Source organism: Macaca nemestrina, chromosome 15, assembly GCF_043159975.1.
Source record: "Macaca nemestrina isolate mMacNem1 chromosome 15, mMacNem.hap1, whole genome shotgun sequence".
NCBI classification, from domain to species: Eukaryota; Metazoa; Chordata; class Mammalia; order Primates; family Cercopithecidae; genus Macaca; species Macaca nemestrina.
In genome coordinates, this window is record NC_092139.1 from 111,280,069 (window position 1) to 111,298,235 (window position 18,167).

The 18,167-nt window shown below is 44.1% G+C and overlaps 1 protein-coding gene across 11 annotated transcripts in view; it reads right to left on the reverse strand.

The window, feature by feature from the left end:
• Positions 1-18,167, reverse strand: part of LOC105464318 (EF-hand calcium binding domain 6) — a 308,413-nt gene that overhangs the window by 18,547 nt on the left and 271,699 nt on the right. For all 11 annotated transcript variants that reach the window (XM_011712104.2, XM_011712099.2, XM_011712096.2 and 8 more), the window contains one exon: positions 12,003-12,230. In XM_011712104.2, coding sequence (XP_011710406.2) covers positions 12,003-12,230 — 228 coding nt within the window. The remainder of the gene's footprint in view (positions 1-12,002; positions 12,231-18,167) is intronic.

The following is an 18,167-nucleotide window of genomic DNA, read 5'->3' on the forward strand; positions in this document are numbered from 1 at the left end:
AGGTGAGGAGAGAGCGAATGAACCTGAAGGTAGAGTGCAACAGTCCTTGTCAAACCTAAGCACATCAGAGCCAGCTGGAGGGCTTGCTAACACGTGGTTTGGTGGGTCCTACGCACACAGTTTCAGATGCCGTGGACATGTTTGGCAGAACACAAAGGCGCGACCTGAAAAGCAGTATCAGCGGGAGCCAGAAGATGGTGGAATGATATTTTTTAAAAATTGAGAGGAAATCATTGTCAATTTAAATTCTCTACCCAGAAAAGTTACCTTTAGAAAATATGGTCAAATAAAGACATTTTCAGGCCAGGTGTGGTGGCTCATGCCTGTAATCCCAGTACTTTGGAAGGCTGAGGCGGGCTGATCACCTGAGGTCAGGAGTTCGAGACCAGCTTGGCCAACATGGTGAAACACCTGTCTCTACTAAAAATACAAAAAATTAGCCAGGTGTGGTGGTGCGTGCCTGTAATCCCAGCTATTTGGCTGAGGCAGGAGAATCAGTTGAACCCAGGAGGCAGAGGTTGTGATGAGCTGAGATCATGCCATTGCACTCCAGCCTGGGTGACACAGTGAGATTCCATCTCAAAGAAAAAAAAAAAAAGATAATAAATAAAATAAAATAAAATTCTCTACACAGAAAAGTTACCTTTCAAAAATATGGTCCAAAAAGATATTTTCAGATAAAAACTGAGCGACTTTAAGATCTTTGCTAAAGGAAATACTTCATGGAGAAAGAAAATGGTCTCAGAAGAAAGGTCGAAGGTGTGAAGAGTGAAGAAGGAGACACCAAATAAATGCCCACTATATGAAACAGTCTAATGATCAATCTGTGGAGAAGAAAAACAAGATAGATCTAAAACAACAAATAGTAATGAAATGAAACCTAGCGGAAAATCGGAGTTACACGGCAACTCAATATCATGTGCCCTGTAGAGCTCACGAGGAAGCACAGGAAACCATGAGGGCCGGGAAAGCTGCTAACCCTACAGGCAGGTGAACAAAACCTTGAAAGCCAATTGGCAAAAGAGAACAATGAAAAGGCTGATGAACTTTTGACTTTGTTTTGTTACATATGATAAAATTTCAAGGGCAATAAACACCTTTTGGTTAAAATAACAGAAATAGATATATAATTTCCAAACCAACAGTGGGAAAAAAGGAATTTTAAAAATCTCAGTCTGGCCCGGTGCAGTGGCTCATGCCTGTCATCCTAGCACTTTGGGAGGCTGAGGCAGGTGAATCACTTGAGCTCAGGAGTTTGAGACTAGCCTGGGCAACATGGCAAAACCCAGTCTCTACAAAAAACCAACCAACAAACCACAAAAATAAGCTGAAGGTGTTGGCGTGCATCTGTAGTCCCAGCTACTTGGGAGGCTAAGGTGGGAGGACAGTTCAAGCCAGAGAAGTTGAAGTTGTAGTAAGCCATGATCATGCCACTGCACTCAAGCCTGAGGAAAAAAAGGAAAAAAAAAAAAAAGTGTAATCCAAAATAAGATAATAAGAGTTTAAAAAACAATATAAAAGGCCAGACGCGGTGGCTTACGCCTGTAATCCCAGCACTTTGGGAGGCTGAGGCGGGTGGATCACAAGGTCAGGAGACCAAGACCATCCTGGCTAACACGGTGAAACCTCGTCTCTACTGAAAATACAAACACAAAATTAGCCGGGCATGGTAGCGGGCGCCTGCAGTCCTAGCTACTCTGGAGGCTGAGGTGGGAGAATGGCGTGAACCCAGGAGGCGGAGTTTTCAGTGAGCCATGATCATGCCACTGCACTCCAGCCTGGGTGACAGAGCGAGACTCCGTCTCAAAAAAAAAAGTAAAATAAATAAAAAATAAATAAAATAAAATAAAGAAAACAATATAAAAGAGATAAGCATTAAATGGAAAGCACATTTGATGACAGAAATAAACTCAGAAATATCAGTAATCACAGCAAATGTAAATGGATCAAACATCCACATAAATAATTGAGATTATTAGATTGTAATTTAAAAAAATCCGGCTAGGCAAGGTGGTTCATGTCTGTAATCCTAATCCTTTGGGATCAGGCCGAAGCAGGTGGATCACTTCAGGTCAGGAGTTTGAGACAAGCCTGGCCAACATGGTGAAACCCCGTTTCTACTAAAAATACAAAAATTAGCCAGGCATGGTGGTGCTCATCTGTAATCCCAGCTACTTCGGAGGCTGAGGCAGAAGAATCGCTTGAACCGGGAGGTGGAGGTTGCAGTGAGCCGAAACCATTGACATTTGTAATACTTGCATATAAAACATAAGCTACAGAAGGGCCAAATAGTTTTTTAAAAAGTTGGAAATAAATATACCAAGCAAATATTAAATTTACAAAAACTGGGGTAGTTATACTAACATCACATAAGATAGACTTTAGGCCACAAATTATTTTCCAGGCATAAAGAGGGCTATTATGTAATGATTAAAGGGTCAATTCAAAGCCAGGCATGGTAGCTCACATCTGTAATCCCAGCACTTTGGGAGGCTGAGGCAGGCAGATCACTTGAGGTCAGGAGTTTGAGACCAGCCTGACCAACATGGTGAAGCCTCGCCTCTACTAAAAATACAAAAATTATCTGGGCGTGGTGGTGTGTGCCTGTAATCCCAGCTACTTGGGAGCCGGAGGCAGGAGAATTGCTTGAACCCAGGAGGTGGAGGCTGCAGTGAGCTGAGATCAAGCCACTGCACTCCAGCCTGGGTGACAGAGCAAGACTCCATCTCAAAAAAAAAAAAAAAAAAAAAAAAAAAAGTCAACTCACTAGGAGGATATGAGTTCTGAATCTGTATACATTTAATTTAAAGAACAACTAACCATGAGTGTACATATATTCGTGGTAATAAAAATGGACAGAATAAGAAGAAATGGACACATCTATTACTACAGTGAGTGATTTCAACGTACCGCTTAGTGATGGATGGGCCAAAGAGACAAAAAGGACGATGAGTTTTTGAAGGGCATACATAAGGAGCTTTTATTCAGCATATTTGGAACCCTTCGTTCAGCCGCTGGAGGCTGTGCATACTATCCACCCACAAAGGGAACATTCATTAAAACATGACCACACATCAGATCTCAAAATATTTCCAAGAACTGATGTCATTCAGATTATATTTTCCGATTAAAATGGAGTTAACTGGCAAATTAATAACTTTAAAAATCCATGTATTTGGAAACAAAAGAGAGCACTTTTAAATGTTTTATGGATCAAGGAAGGAATCAAAATGGAAATAAAAACTATGGAGAACTGAATTATAATTTAAAACTACATATCAAAACTTGGATGCAGCTAAAGTGGTAATTAGAAGGAAATATATACTTTTAAATGCTCATTAAGAAAAGAAGAACAGCTGAAATCAGAAAGCTTTGTCTAACTTATACTAAAGCCGAAGGAATAATAAAGAGCAGAAATTAATAGAAATTTAATATCAACTAAACGAAAAGTTGATAATTTGAAGAGACTGACAACATAGGCAAATTCTGGCAAGATTAAGCCAGGAGAAACATAATACTAGAAAGAAAAAATAAGGTATAGCTACAGATTCAGCAGACATTAAAAAGGTGAGAGGACCCTGTTAATGATTTTATGCTAATAAATTTGAAAACTTGGAGAAAAATGAACAGATTTCTGTAGAAAAGATAAGCCACCCAAACTGACAAAATGAAGAAAGCCTGAATGGCTCTATAATCCTGAAAGGAATTTAGCAGTTAAAAAAATCTTCCCGTAAAGCAAATGCTGGGCCTTGGTGGCTTTATAAGCATTTCTACTCAATGTTCAATAAATGGGTAGCTCCAATCTTACCCAAATTATTCTGGAAAAAGAGAAAATGGGGATTAACTAAAAATGCCATCTCCAAAGCTAGTTAATATTGACACCAAAGCCAGACACAGACAGTAAGAGAAAAGAAAATTCATGAATGCAAATTATACAATAAAAACTTGCAAACTGAATCCTGTACTGCAAAATCACTTTCCATACCTCATGAGCAAGTTTGGCATATACCAGGAATTCAAGTTTAGTTTAACATTAGAAAGTCCGTTAATGTAATTTACTATATTGAGAAATTGAACCCAAAAAACTACATGTGTAATCTCAATAGATACAGGAAAAGCACTGGATAAAATTCAACATCTGTTCATGGTAAACAGCTCTTAGCCAAACAGGAATAAAAGGGAACTTCTATCCTTAATAAACAATATCCACAAAAGTGGCTTGAGAAAACATATCGAAGCTTGACACTTTTGAAACATTTCTGTTAAAATCAAGGACAAAACATCTTTTAGCTATCTATTACAGTTTCTCTTCAGCGTGGAACTGTAGGTTCTAGACATTGCTATAAGGCAAGAAAAAGAAATGGAAGTATGGAGATCAGAAAGGAAACTCTGACTGCCGTAATTCACAGATATTATTTGAGTGTATTATTTACACTCAAAAGAATCTGACACATTATTAGAATTAATAAGAGAATTTAGCAAGGTGGCTACACTAGCAACAAACAGAAAGTGTAACTTAGGAAAATACCACTGGAAACATTTTATCATAATAAAAATATAAAGAACTTAAGGATGCAAAAGACCTCTAGGCAGAACATTATAGAACTAAATTAAAGACAGTAAAGAAAACCTACTTTGAAAGAGAGACAGAGAATATGTTGGCACGTTGGGAGGCTCAATATTGAGAAGCTGTTATCCCTCCCCATAGAGATATAATGATTTAATGTAATTCCAATACAAATTTCAGCAGAGTTCTTTGTGGAAATTCACCGGACGATGCTAACATCTCGTTGGTAAGCCAGGGCTAAGACGGAGGCAGACACCCCTGAGGAAGAGGAACCAGGTGGGAGGGCTTCTTGCCCTGACCAACATCAAGACACTTAAAGCTAAAGTAACTTAGATACGGAGGCATCAATTCAAGGACAGGGAAAAAGGAAAGACCGATGGAACAGAATGGAGGCCAGAAACAGCCCCGCGTCTGTGTGGGAACAGCGCATACCCGACAGCCTGGGTGTTGCAGGTCAGTGAGGAACTCACAGAATTCAAAATCATGCTTTTGGGAAAACTGTTCATACAAAAACAATTGTGGATCTGTGCTTTCTATAAATGAAAAAAAATTTATCTCAGTTGTATTAAAACATAAAGTGAAAACTTAAAAACCTGTAGTAGAGGATATAGGTTAATTTTTTTTTCTTTGAGATGGAGTCTCGCTCTGCCAATCAGGCTGGAGTGCAGTGGTGCAATCTCAGCTCACTGCAGCCTCTGCCTCCCTGGTTCAAGCGATTCTCCTGCCTCAGCCTCCAGAGTAGCTAGGACTACAGGCAGCCCGCCACCATGCCTGGCTAATTTTTGGATTTTTAGTCTATGATAGGGTTTCGCCATGTTGATGAGGCTGGTCTTGAACTCCTGACCTCAGGTGATCTGCCCGCCCCAGCCTTCCAAAGTGCTGGGATTACAGGTGTGAGCCACCATGCCCGGTCAGGTTAATATTTTTGTTATCATGGGATAGGTAAGGATCTCTTAACCAGAGCACAAAGTGGAAACTGACAATAAAAAGGTGGATACATTTAGTTACATGAGTTCAACCAATGTGGTTTTCTTTTTCTTTCATCAAAGGATGCACATACACAGTGACAAAGGATCCAGGCCTCACATGGCTCCACGTTCTCCTCCCACGTGATCAGTGGCTGCCCAGTTGCTTTTTTCTGGTTTCTCCTCATCTCCTTGACTTCCCAACACCAGGGAGACCCAGAACTCAGCCCTCTCCCAGCTGCACCCCTGCCAGTTCAGGCCACTCTCCATGCATGGGACCTCCAGGGGCCTCTCCTCTGGGCTCCAGCCCTGGCCACCCACCTCCTGCTCCACATCGTCGCTCGCACACCCAGCTGTGGCATTCTCAATCCATCAGGCCTGACGCCAATTCCATCCTCGCTTCTCCCATAGCACCCTGCCTCCTCTATGTGGCCAGTTTCTCATTTTTGCTCCCCCTTTCTCTTCCACACCCCACACCACAAGCACATTCTGTGGGCTCCAACTCTGAGACATTCATGATTCCACCTCTCCTGATCACCTCCCTTGCCCGGGATCACAGCCCAGTCACCTCCTTGGGTCTGCTCTCCCCGCCCACTCTGCCCTCGTCTGACCTCCAGGCCACAGTCCACATAGCAGCCAGAGTGATGCTGTTTAGAGCTGAAGTCAATTGCCCTGACAGACAGCCCTTATGCTCAGGGCTCTAGGCCCCTCTTGTCATTGTGAATAAAAGACAGCAACTCCCTCGGGCTCACAGCCTACCTGGTCCAGCTCCCTGCTCTGACCCCAGCCTCCACAGTGCTGGCTTCTTACTCCTCAGACTCCTTCCACGTCACCTGGCCACGCACAACCCTTCTGCCCAGGAACCTCTGCTCCCAGATTCCCCCTACCTGGCTGCCAGGTCTCTACCCCTGCGTGTCACCTTCCCAGGGCATCTTCCCTGACAAACATACTCACAAGTGCACCCCTCCTCAGCTCACTATCCCCTCCTTCTTTCCTGGTTTATTTCCCCTGTGGCATTTATCACCCTAAACACACCAGGTATTTCACTATTTTGTTCCCTGTCTGAATATCCCTGCAAGAATGGAGGCTCCACAAGGAAAAAGTTTGTCCATCTGCAGCTGGCAGCAGCTCGAACCAGCACCCGCACGCCTCCTGCTTCCCGTGTTCCCTCTGCCTGTGCTGCTCTCTCCTGTCTCCTCTTAGAGGCAACTCCCATAAACCCAACCCCCTGTCCTCAGGGAAACCCACCCAACCCTTCAGTCCGGGCCAGGCCCCTGCTACGCCCTCTCTGTCTACTGCATGCCCCTTCAGAGCAGGGAGCAGCGTGTCAGGACCTCAGGAATGCACACCTGCCATTTGGTGTGTCTCCTCCTCCCTGGCTGTGAACTCAGAGGAGGCAGGGAGCAAACCCGCCACGGTGCCCCAGGGCCCAGCATCATCACCCTGTGTGCCACGGGCCTTCTAAACCTGGATGCGTGCTGCCTTTGTGCACTGTGTGCCTCATCAAGACAGACGGTCACGCGCCTAAGAACGTGCACGAGTGTCCCGGGGGCTTGGCTGGACGATGGAGCCTCAAGGTCAGGGGGTCAAGGAGTGAGGGGGTGAGAGTGGCAACATGGGGGTGTGGTCAGGAAAGGCTTTGCTCTGCACGGAGTCAGGAAGGAGGAGTAGGCATTGAAAGACACAGGGGCCGGGGCTGGCAGAGGCAGCAGCAAGCTGAGGTGGGGAAGGCTGAAGTTCAGCCTGGATGGAGCGGAGGGTACCTGGAGGAGCCTGGGGGGTACTGTGCACCCCCACTTCACAGAGGGGACGCAAGCTCAGAGAGGCTAAGCACCTCGTCCAGGGTCACACAGCTGGATGAGAGCAGAAGCAGGACTGAAACCTAAGTCCACCTGCCGGAAGGGTTTTGTTTTCCGTGAGCATCATTCTCACTCCCTAGCGGTGTCTGTTTCAGAAATACTGCGTCTAAAATGTTCAGAAGGCCGGGCACGGGGGCTCAGGCCTGTCATCCCCACACTTTGGGAGGCCGATGTGGGTGGATCACCTGAGGTCAGGAGTTCAAGACCAGCCTAACCAATATGGTGAAACCCTGTCTCTACAAAAACTACAAAAATTAGTTGGGCATGATGGCAGGCACCTGTAGTCCCAGTTACTCGAGAGGCCGAGATAGGAGAATTGCTTGAACCCAAGAGGCAGAGGTTGTAGTGAGTTGAGTTTGCACCAATGCATTCCAACCTGCAGGACAGAGTGAGACTCTGTCTCAAAAAAAAAAAAAAAAAAAAAAATTCAGAAATGTTTAACAGTTCCTCTCCCTGATACATCTGCATATTAAAAGTCCTCAAGCAATCACTGTGGGCTGATCTAAATTGCTTTGCAAAAAGAGGCCCTTGCTGTGGGTCTATTGTCTTAACACCCAGGCAGACCCAGTTTCAACCGCCTTTTATCACATGCTTTCTGCAGAGCCACGAAGACCCGTCCGTTTCCAACTCATCTGCTCTGCAAGTTGCTCTCCTTTCCCGAAAGGTTAATTGCACCAAAGGGTTTCAAAAGATGTGTCACTTCCCTCACTTACAGAGCTCAATAAGTCAAGAGAGCTGGCCCCTCATGTTCGTGACTGTTGGATTTTTTTAAAGTAGGAGATAAGTTTTTATATTGTAGATAAACCAAGTCATGAAATACGGAGTTAACTGTAATTTAAGATGGTTGAACTGTCCCAGCGTCTTCTGCGAGCTCTTTCAAATAATGGGTCTAGACATGTTAAGAGTACAAATGACCCCCATGTCACACTTTACCAGGAACCTCACCTTCGACCAAGAAGGTCCCCAGCAAAGTAACTCATGCAAGGAGGAAATGCATGGACCTCTGGGCTTTTGCTGTTGATCAGCCCATCCAGGCGCATTTGCCCCAAGTATAGCACAATCTCTGCTAATCATCCCTCGACGTATTAGATTGGTGCAAAAGTAATTGCGGTCTTTACTTTCAATGGCAAAGACCACAGTTACTTTTGCACCAACCTAATATTCGTGCCAGAGTTTGGGGTTCTTGATGAGGACTGTATTGGAGACATGTCAGCTTATTTTTATTTAAAAAAATTATTTTTCCTTCAACTTTTATTTCAGTTTCAAGGGTACATGTGCAGGTTTGTTACATAGGTAAAGGTGTGGCATGGTGGTTTGCTGCACAGATCATCCCATCACCTAGGTATGAAGCCCAGCACCCATGAGCTATTCTTCCTGATGGTCTCCCTCCTCCCGGACCTCAACAGGCTCCAGTGTGTGTTATTCCCCCATGTGTTCATGTGTTCTTATCATTAAGCTCCCACTTACAAGTGAGAACATGCAGTGTTTGGTTTTCTGTTCCTATGTTAGTTTGCTGAGGATAATGGCTTCTAACTCCATCCATGTCCCTGCAAAGGACATGATCTTTTTCCTTTTTTTTTTTTTTTTTTTTTTTGAGACAGAGTCTTGCTCTTTTGCCCAGGCTGCAGTGCAGTGGTGTGATCTTGGCTCACTGCAACCTCTGCCTCCCGGGTTCACACGATTCTCCTACCTCAGCCTCCGGAGCAGCTGGGACTACAGGTGCGTGCCACCATGCCCAGCTAATTTTTTTTGTATTTTTAGTAGAGACGGGGTTTCACCATATTGGCCAGGCTGGTCTCGAACTCCTGACCTCATGATCTACCCACCTCAGCCTCCCAAAATGCTGGGATTACAGGCGCGAACCGCTGTGCCGGGCCTCTTATTCCTTTTTATGGCTGCATAGTATTCCATGGTGTAGATGTACCACATTTTCTTTATCCAGCCTATTACTGGTGGGCATTTAGTTTTTTCTTTGTCTTTGCTATTGTGAAAAGTGCTGCAATGTACGTACGTGTGTGTATCTTTATAATGGAATGATTTATATTCCTTGGGGTATATACCCAGTAATGGGATTGCTTGGTCATATGGTATTACTGCCTCTAGGTTTTTGAGAAATCACCACAGTGTCTTCCACAATGGCTAAACGAACTGACACTCCCAACTTCTACCAACAGTGTAGAAGCATTCCCTTTTCTCTAACCTCACCAGCATCTGTTGTTTTTTGACTTTTAAATAATAGCCATTCTGACTGTGTGAGATGGTATCTCATTGTGGTTTTAATTTGCATTTCTCTAATGCTCAGTGATGTTGAGCTTTTTTTCATATGTTTGTTGGCTGCATGTAAGAGACATGTCAGCTTATTTTTAGAAAGCCGAGTTTAAAAATAAGTGCTTAATTTGGTTGGGGAAGGGGTTTGATGTGCTGAGGATGGTGAAGTTTTCTTAGTGGACTATTAAAATCAAATTCTCTGTGATGAATGCCAGATATGTCAGTGTGTCATTAATTTCAATCTATAATTAGAGTAAAATTTTACTCATTTGGATGAAATAAAAAAACCTTTATTAGTAAAACCTTGATTACTTGGCCCCATAGAATAATCAATGCAACTGTATTAATTTCCAAGACTTATTTCATTTATGCTGAGAGAAGTATTTGCAAATACAGATCTTGCTCGGCTTTGATGTGCGGTGGGGCAGGATCGTTTGGAAACAGCCTTGAATTTTGCTTAGCAAAAATGATCACACCAAAATGCCTGAGAAAGGTGATATTTTAGGAACATTAAACCTGATAGTCACATTCTTAATGTCTTTACGGAATGCATTCTTGGGGCAGTGAGTTCAGAGCTGTGAGTAGGGCCAGGGGTGACTGCAATGATCACGCTTCCCTGTGAATACTTCCAAGACCTTACCCTGCAACTCTGATAAAATGAGACAAGAGGTTGGAATGGTCCAGTTTTGGAGGCAAAAGAGTGACATTTCCATGCAGTGTCTGCAGGGAACTCCCTGGGCTGAGACTGAGCAGAACCAGGAGGAAGGAGGGAGGCAGAGTTGCTTTGTAAGTGTTTGGGGGTGTTATGTTTTAATCTGAATTATTCTCTGGGAATGGGACATTGATGCATTTGAGAACTAGAGAGGGCCTGTAGCTGTGCATTTTCTGAGGGAAGGGAAATCTACTTCTGTAACTAGATCAGTGGTGCTCTGTGTTACTTGGCTGATCAGCCGAGAACGGCTTCCGAGAACGGTGAAGGGCCAGGGAGTATGGACGCTGTCCATTCACCAGTACGTACTGAGCACCCACTCAGTGCCCTGCACTGCTTTGGCATTTAGGGCACAATGAGGAACACGGCAACCTGGGGCACTGCTCCCCTGGTGCCGGTGTTCAGTGTGACTATGGATGGGGGGCAAGCTGGGCAGGTGCTCTCTTCCCTCCCACAGCTACCATGGCAAGGCAGACTCTGAGGATGCCATCCCACTGGGAGGTGCTCTTGGCCTTGGAAGGCCATGAAGAGCCAAAGAGGCCCAGGGGAGCAGGTTGTCAGAGCCTTTGAGTCAAAGAAGAGCTCAGTCCAGTCCTTAGGGGAGGAAGCTGGGAAGAACTTCCTACTGGAGATTCTGTGATAGGGAGGAGGATCTTAGAGAGGCAGGGCCTGTCCAGCCTGTGCACAGCAGAGAGGCCCGCCGGGGGTGGCATGTACCCAGCACGCTTAGAGCAGCAGCCCGGAGCATCCCACACTGCCAGTGGCAGCACCAGGTCGTAGCAAGGAGAAGGCAGGTTGGGGTGACGGGAGGAGCACCAGCCTCCCACCAGGGTCTGTGACCCTCCAGGCATGGGGACAGACTGCCCACCGTCTTTGGACCATGTGGAGTCTTAATTAGGGAAAAGGAATCAGACTGGTGGGAGCAGGGGAAAGCAAAATGAAAAAGCAGGTAAGCTCTAAGTCTGCCTTTCTTCATAGTCCAGAACATGTAGCCCTCCTGCGCAGATAGCTCAACAGTCTTCCTGTGCCCAGCTATCACCAGACCCTTGGCTTATAGAAAAATGCAAGGTAGCTCACTGCAACCCTGGTGTTTTCAGTCCTTTACAAAGCCTTCTTCAGCACCAAGCACGAGCACCATCCTATAAAATCCCCAGCAAACCTTTGTCTTTTTGCAGTCAGCTTTTCTCTTGCTGACTTGCCCCTTGCACCCTTGCAACATATTTTCATACTTTTTCCAATACATCTGCCTTTTTTACCTACAACTGTCTTGGTACATGCTTTTTACTGTCTGTGCAACACTGGCCCCAGATAGTTGCTGCCCATAACAGACCCAGACCACATTACCTCTGGGATGCTCCAGGAAGGGAGAAAGAGTGTGGGAGCTGATGCGGAGTTTAGTTTGATTTTAAAAGTAACAGTGACATCATTTGTACCCTGATGAAAATGGTGTAATTCATAGTTGTTACATAAACAGAAGGCTCCTGTGAATCTTCAGGAAGATTGAAAAACAAAATAATAAAAATGCAAGCATTTAAAAAACAGAGAACAGTCTTAAACTCTGTACATTCTGGCCAGGGACCCGGCTGACGCTCAGCCGACGGTGCGCAGGGTGAGGACTAGCTTGCGTTTCTTACCTGTTCGTCTGTCAGGATTTGGACGTTGCGATTACAGACGGCCCTAAACTCCTCTCTGGAGATGGTGTTCGTTTTCATGGTGTCAAAATTCTCAAACTCCTGGGTGATGGCATGGTAATGGGAAGTCACTGCTTTGTGGAGGCGAGCCAGGATGTCTCTGCTGGCCATGGCCTTGGGAGAGGTAGGCGGTGGGCCTTTGGGCATTTTCTCAGCCCACTCCTCAGCTGTCTGGACAAAATAGAATGGAAATTGACCCATGTGAGAAATAATCAACCACCTCTTGCTCTGGGCTCCTCACCCAGGGCAAGTCCCAGGGAGACCCAGTGTGGTGGGGAGGAGGGGCCAGAAGAGAGCTGCAGCCTGGAGGTGGGTTCAAGCAGCCCCCAGCCCCCAAGTCAGGCCCCACTGAGCAGAAGCCTGGGTTTCCTGCCATGAAGGATCCAGTGAGTGCCCCATGGGGCAGAGCAGTGGCCCTGGAAGGTTGGGTGGCCAGCACGGAGCCCAGCCCTGGGGAGGGTACACTGTTTACTCTCATCTATTCACGCCTTCAGTCTGTCTTTGGGTTCGATTAACAAACACAGTGTAAGCCTTCCCTGAGAGGCCAGGGAAAGAACAGGGACTAGCACCCACATGCTTTCATTTCAGGATGACAGTTTAGTTGATTACTCACAGTGGTCAAAATTTGAAAGGGGGGTTTTGATGACTGTTGTGCCATTAGGCTGCAGCTAAATGTTCCTTGAAGTCTGAAACTTTGTGAGACCCACAGGGGAATTAAGTGCAATGGCATCTGCTAAGGGCGACCTTCCCACAGTGGGCAGGTCCCAGGCCTGGGTTAGCGCTCTTCCCCACTCCTTGGGCACTGGAAGTCTGGGGGTTGGGGCGTGGTTCAGGTCCTCATGACACTGTCCATGGTGCTAAGGAGTCCGGAGGAGGGATGTGCACCTAGCCAGGGCTGGGAGATTTCCTGGGAGGAGGAGGAATTAGATGTGGAGAAAGAGGGACAGCAGAAGGATTCTTTTACTGATGTGCTGGCAAGAGAGGGCTTGTGGCCAGGTGAGCAGGGAGGGGCCGCGGAGGGTGGCATCCCACCTTCATCATCTGTGGATGCTCACTGTGGCAGACACACATGACAGAGGGAAGAGCCAGCAAGGGAAGTTACTCAGTGAGCAGCAGTGGATGATGACAATTGCAAGGAGCCTTATCCTGGGGCTAGTCAGGAGGAGGCACTGCGGAGACCTGGCCCCACGTTGAAGTCAGGCTTGGGAAACTGGGGCCCAGGGGATGAAGTGAGTGGGGCAGCAGAGTCTTGAGCCTCCTGCAAAGAGGCAGGGGTCGGGGTGGGGGGAAATGGGCGGGGCCTGGGAAGCAGCTCTGACATGCATCTACTTGCTGCAATTAGAGAAAGGCTCCCAAAGCCAGGCCTGTGGCTGCTGCATCAACAGGGCAGCTCGTGGAGTATGCTGAGCTGGAAGGGGAGGGGCTAGAATATACGCATGGGAGTCCGGAACAGGTAAGATTCCCAAGGTGCTGAGGCCGGAGAATGGCGTGAACCCGGGAGGCGGAGCTTGCAGTGAGCTGAGATCCGGCCACTGCACTCCAGCCTGGGCTACAGAGCGAGACTCCGTCTCAAAAAAAAAAAAAAAAAAAAAAAAAAAAAAAAAAAAAAAAAGATTCCCAAGGTGACCACACAGGAAAGCTGTTCCTGTACCTGGGTGTATTCTGAGATATACTGGGTTTCCCCACAGCAAAACCCACCACGGCTGTTAGTGTTGATACCAGCTCCTACCAAGTACCTCAGTGCCATGCAAAGGGTTTCACCAGAGTATCACTTACAGCCCCCCAACTCCTACTAAAACTCGGTCATGTTTTATTTTAAGCAACTCCACAGCAATGTATATATTAGATGTTACTGTGCTTTATGACACAGAAGTCTGCATAATGTATAAAGTATTTCTTACTTTATGAAATTGTACCAAACACAGGATGCTGCTGGGAATGTCCTCAGAAATCTGAAGCTACACACGTACACTCAAGCCAAAGCCCACCACATCCTCCACCATGCAAAGGCTAACGGAGCTTTTATACACCTTCATTTGGAGCCATTTGCAAAGTAAATGAATGTCTTTTTTTATTTTAGAAAATAAAAGTGATATTGCTGATGGATTTGGAGTATCTTTAGGATTCAAACAGTTGCAAAGGCACTTCCCAGATCCAAATACACGAGCATTTCTCTAAGGAATGTTGGCATCAACAGAGTACAGGAGCCTCTCCTGGACATACAGCTATACCTCTCAGTCCATCCTTACGGTTTCAGACCTTCAGGGCCTGAGGAGGACGGGGCCTCATGTAAACATTACTGGAAAGAACACAGGTGGATGGAGCCCAGCATGGGAAGATGGGAGTCCTGGGTCTGAGTCTAGACTCTGCTTCTAACTGCCTGTGTACCCCTCCAATAAGTTGCTTACCCACTTTTTGCCTCAGTTTCCTCATCTATCCAGGAGGAACAAGGGCTCACCTGTGATGATGTATATGAATGTTCTCTGAAAGTATTAAAGCATGAAACTAACTGGAAATACTAACAACACATATGGAAGAGAACACATATAGAAATGAGTCTAAAAACACATACGGAAGAATTCTAAGTATTATGTGTAACCTTAGGTTAATATGCTCTAAACTTCAGAGGAAATTGAACAGTTTTCTAGCAAAATTCAATTTAATTGAATTAACAAATAAAGATTCAATTTAAATTGAATTAGAAAAGAAAGTACTTAAAGTATTAGAAAAGCCTGAATAGACAGGCAACCACAAAAGAAATGAAAAAGGCTGTTAAAAGATCTACCATCTATCATTAAAAAGGTGTCAAACCCAGATGATTTTGAAGGCAAGCTGTATGGAACCCTTAAGGGATAGATAATTTTTACATTAGTCAAAATATTCCAGAGCATAGAAAGAGTCATATTCCAATTATTGTGTATTATACAAATACCAAAATATGATAAAGAAAACATGTCAAAAGAAAAAATAAAAGTCAATCTAGTTATGGCCATTAGTGCAAAAATTCTAAAATATTAGAAATATTTAATACCATATTTAAAAATGACACACCAAGATCAACTATGGTTTATTCCATGGATAAGAATGCAAGAATTGGCAAATCTTTCAATCCCTTACTTTAGTGAAGGCCACATGTCAACAGATAGCAGAGGCATTTGACAAAATTCAGCAGCTATTCCTGATAAAACAGTATAAAATAGAAATAGAATAGGATGGATAAACTATATAGAAATAAAACATAAACACGAGTATTAATCAAAAATTATCTGTAAAGATTATATTAAATGGATGAACTACTAAAGCATTAAAATCAGGAACAAAATAAGCATGCTTTCACTTCTTTTATTCACATTTTTAGAGGTTCCAGCTTTTGAAATAAGACAAGAAAATAAAATCAACACGTAAATGTTGAAAACTGGGATCATTATTTGTGGATATGACCGTACAGGTATAAAATCTCAATGGCATTTAGGAAGGTGGCTGGATTCAAGCTAAAAATACAAAAAAGCAGTGCCATTCTTTTATGGTCACTATAAGTAGTTCAGGATGGAGATGTGACAAAAATTCACATTTGCATTAACGACGAAGCAATTGAATACCTCTGGATAAATGCCATATGAAAGGTACAAGACTGACACAGGCATATCTCATTTGTTTGCACTTTGCTTTATTGTGCTTGGCAGATACTGTGTCTTTTATAAATTGAAGGATTGTGGCAACCCTGTGTCAAGCAAGTCTATCAGCATCATTTTTCCAACAGTATGTGCTCATACCATGGCTCCATGTCACAGAGAAATCGTTCATAAAAGTGTCAGTCAATCGATGTGGCAAACTTTATTGTCTTATTTTAAGGAATTGCCATTGCCACCCCAGCCTTCAGCAGCCATCGACATTGAGGTAGGACCCTCCCCCAGCAAAAAGATTACAAGGTTACTTGCTGAAGGCTCAGAAGATCACCCGCATATTTTAGTAATAAAGCATTCTATTAAGCTATGTAATTTTTTAGACATAATGCTATTGCGCACTTAATGCTATTGCACACTAGACTACAGTATAGTGTAAACATAACTTTTATATGCACCAGTAAATCAGAAAATTCATTGACTCATTTTATTGCGGTATTTGCTTTGCTACAGTCTGGAACCAAACCTGCAAAGTCTCCAAGGTATGCCTGTGTAAAGAAATGCCATATACATGGGCAAGGGCTTCATGACTAAAACACCAAAAGCAATCGCAACAAAAGCCAAAATTGACAAATGGGATCTAATCAAAGTAAAGAGCTTCTGCACAGCAAAAGAAACTATCATCAGAGTGAACAGGCAACCTACAGAATGGGAGGAAATTTTTGCAATCTACCCATCTGACACAGGGTTAATATCCAGAATCTACAAGGAATTTAAACAATTTACGAGAGAAAAAAATCCCATGAAAAAGTGGGCAAAGGATGTGAACAGACACTTCTCAAAAGAAGACATTTATGTGTCCAGCAAACATATGAAAAAAGCTCGTCATCAATGATTATTAGAGAAATGCAAATCAAAACCACAATAAGATACCATCTCAGGCCAGTTAGAATGATGATTATTAAAAAGTCAGGAAACAACAGATGCTGGTGAAGCTGTGAAGAAACAGGAACACTTTTACATTGACGGTGGGAGTATAAATTAGTTCAACCATTATGGAAGACACTGTGGTGATTCCTCAAGGATCTGAAACCAGAAATATCGTTTGACCCAGCAATCCCATTACTGGGTATAGACCCAAAGGATTATATTTAACTCATTCTACTATAAAGACACATATACATGTATGTTTACTGCAGCACTCTTTACAATAGCAAAGACTTGAAACCAACCCAAATGCCCATCAATGCTAGACTGGATAAAGAAAATGTGGCAAATATACACCATGGAATACTATACAGTCATAAAAAAGAATGAGCTCATGTCCTTTGCAGGGATATGGATGAAGCTGGAAGCTATAATTCTCAGCAAACTAACATAGGAACAGAAAATGAAACACCAAATGTTCTCACTTGTAAGTGGCAGTTGAACAATGAGAACATATGAACACAGGGAGGGGCACATCACACACTGGGGACTGTTGTTGGCCGGGGGGCACGGGGAGGGAGAGAATTAGGACAAATACCTAATGTGTGTGGGGCTTAAAACCTAGATGGCGGGTTGATAAGTACAGCAAACCACCATGGCACATGTATACCTATGTAACAAACCTGTACATTCTGTACATGTATCCCAGAACTGAAAGTAAAATTTAAAAAAAATGCCTGTATAAAGAATGTGTATAAAGAATATACACCTTATATTAAAGTTACTAAAGCAAGATTGGAATAAATAGACATATTATGTTCCTGGATATAAAGACTCACTTTCAAAAGAGAAAGCCTTTCTCAAGTTATAAATAAGCTTAATCAAATTCTAATAAAAATCTCAATGGATATTTGGGAGAGTCATTAGACATATTGATATTAACATTGATATTAAAAAATAATATCAATGAAATTTTTGGAAACGGATAGGAATGAAGTTTTTGACTCACCAGATATTAAACTTGCCATGAATTTGATATAATCAGAGTAATATAGCTAGGTTCAGAAATACACAAATCTATCAGTGTGACACTACTCTGGCAGTGAGTGAGAACTAAGTCTACTGTGGCTGGGCCCTTACATCATAAGGCCTGTTTGTTACAGCATTATAAAAGTGTTAGAGAACAGTGTGGCCAACGTAAAGGTAACCTTGGGTAGGGGCAGCCGTACTCTCAGGAGGGGACACCGTGCCACAGATGCAACTGGCTGGGACATGGCCCTGGTTGGGGTGGCCACTGCAGGCCTCCTTGAGGAGGAAATGGTTGAGGTGGGTGCCATGGGGAGTGCAGGAGGAAAGGGATTAAAAACCCAGCACGGGAGGTAGCATTATCCTCCTCAACAAGCATGGATGTGAAGGTCCGGGAGGCCGAGAAATGCCTGAAGTCACAGAACCAACAGAGTGGCACCCAGATTCTACACAGGCTCCTGGCCTGCAAACACACGCTTCCCTAGATGTGCTGAGAGCTGCAGCCACGGTCTGGGTCATGGTGATGGGTCCC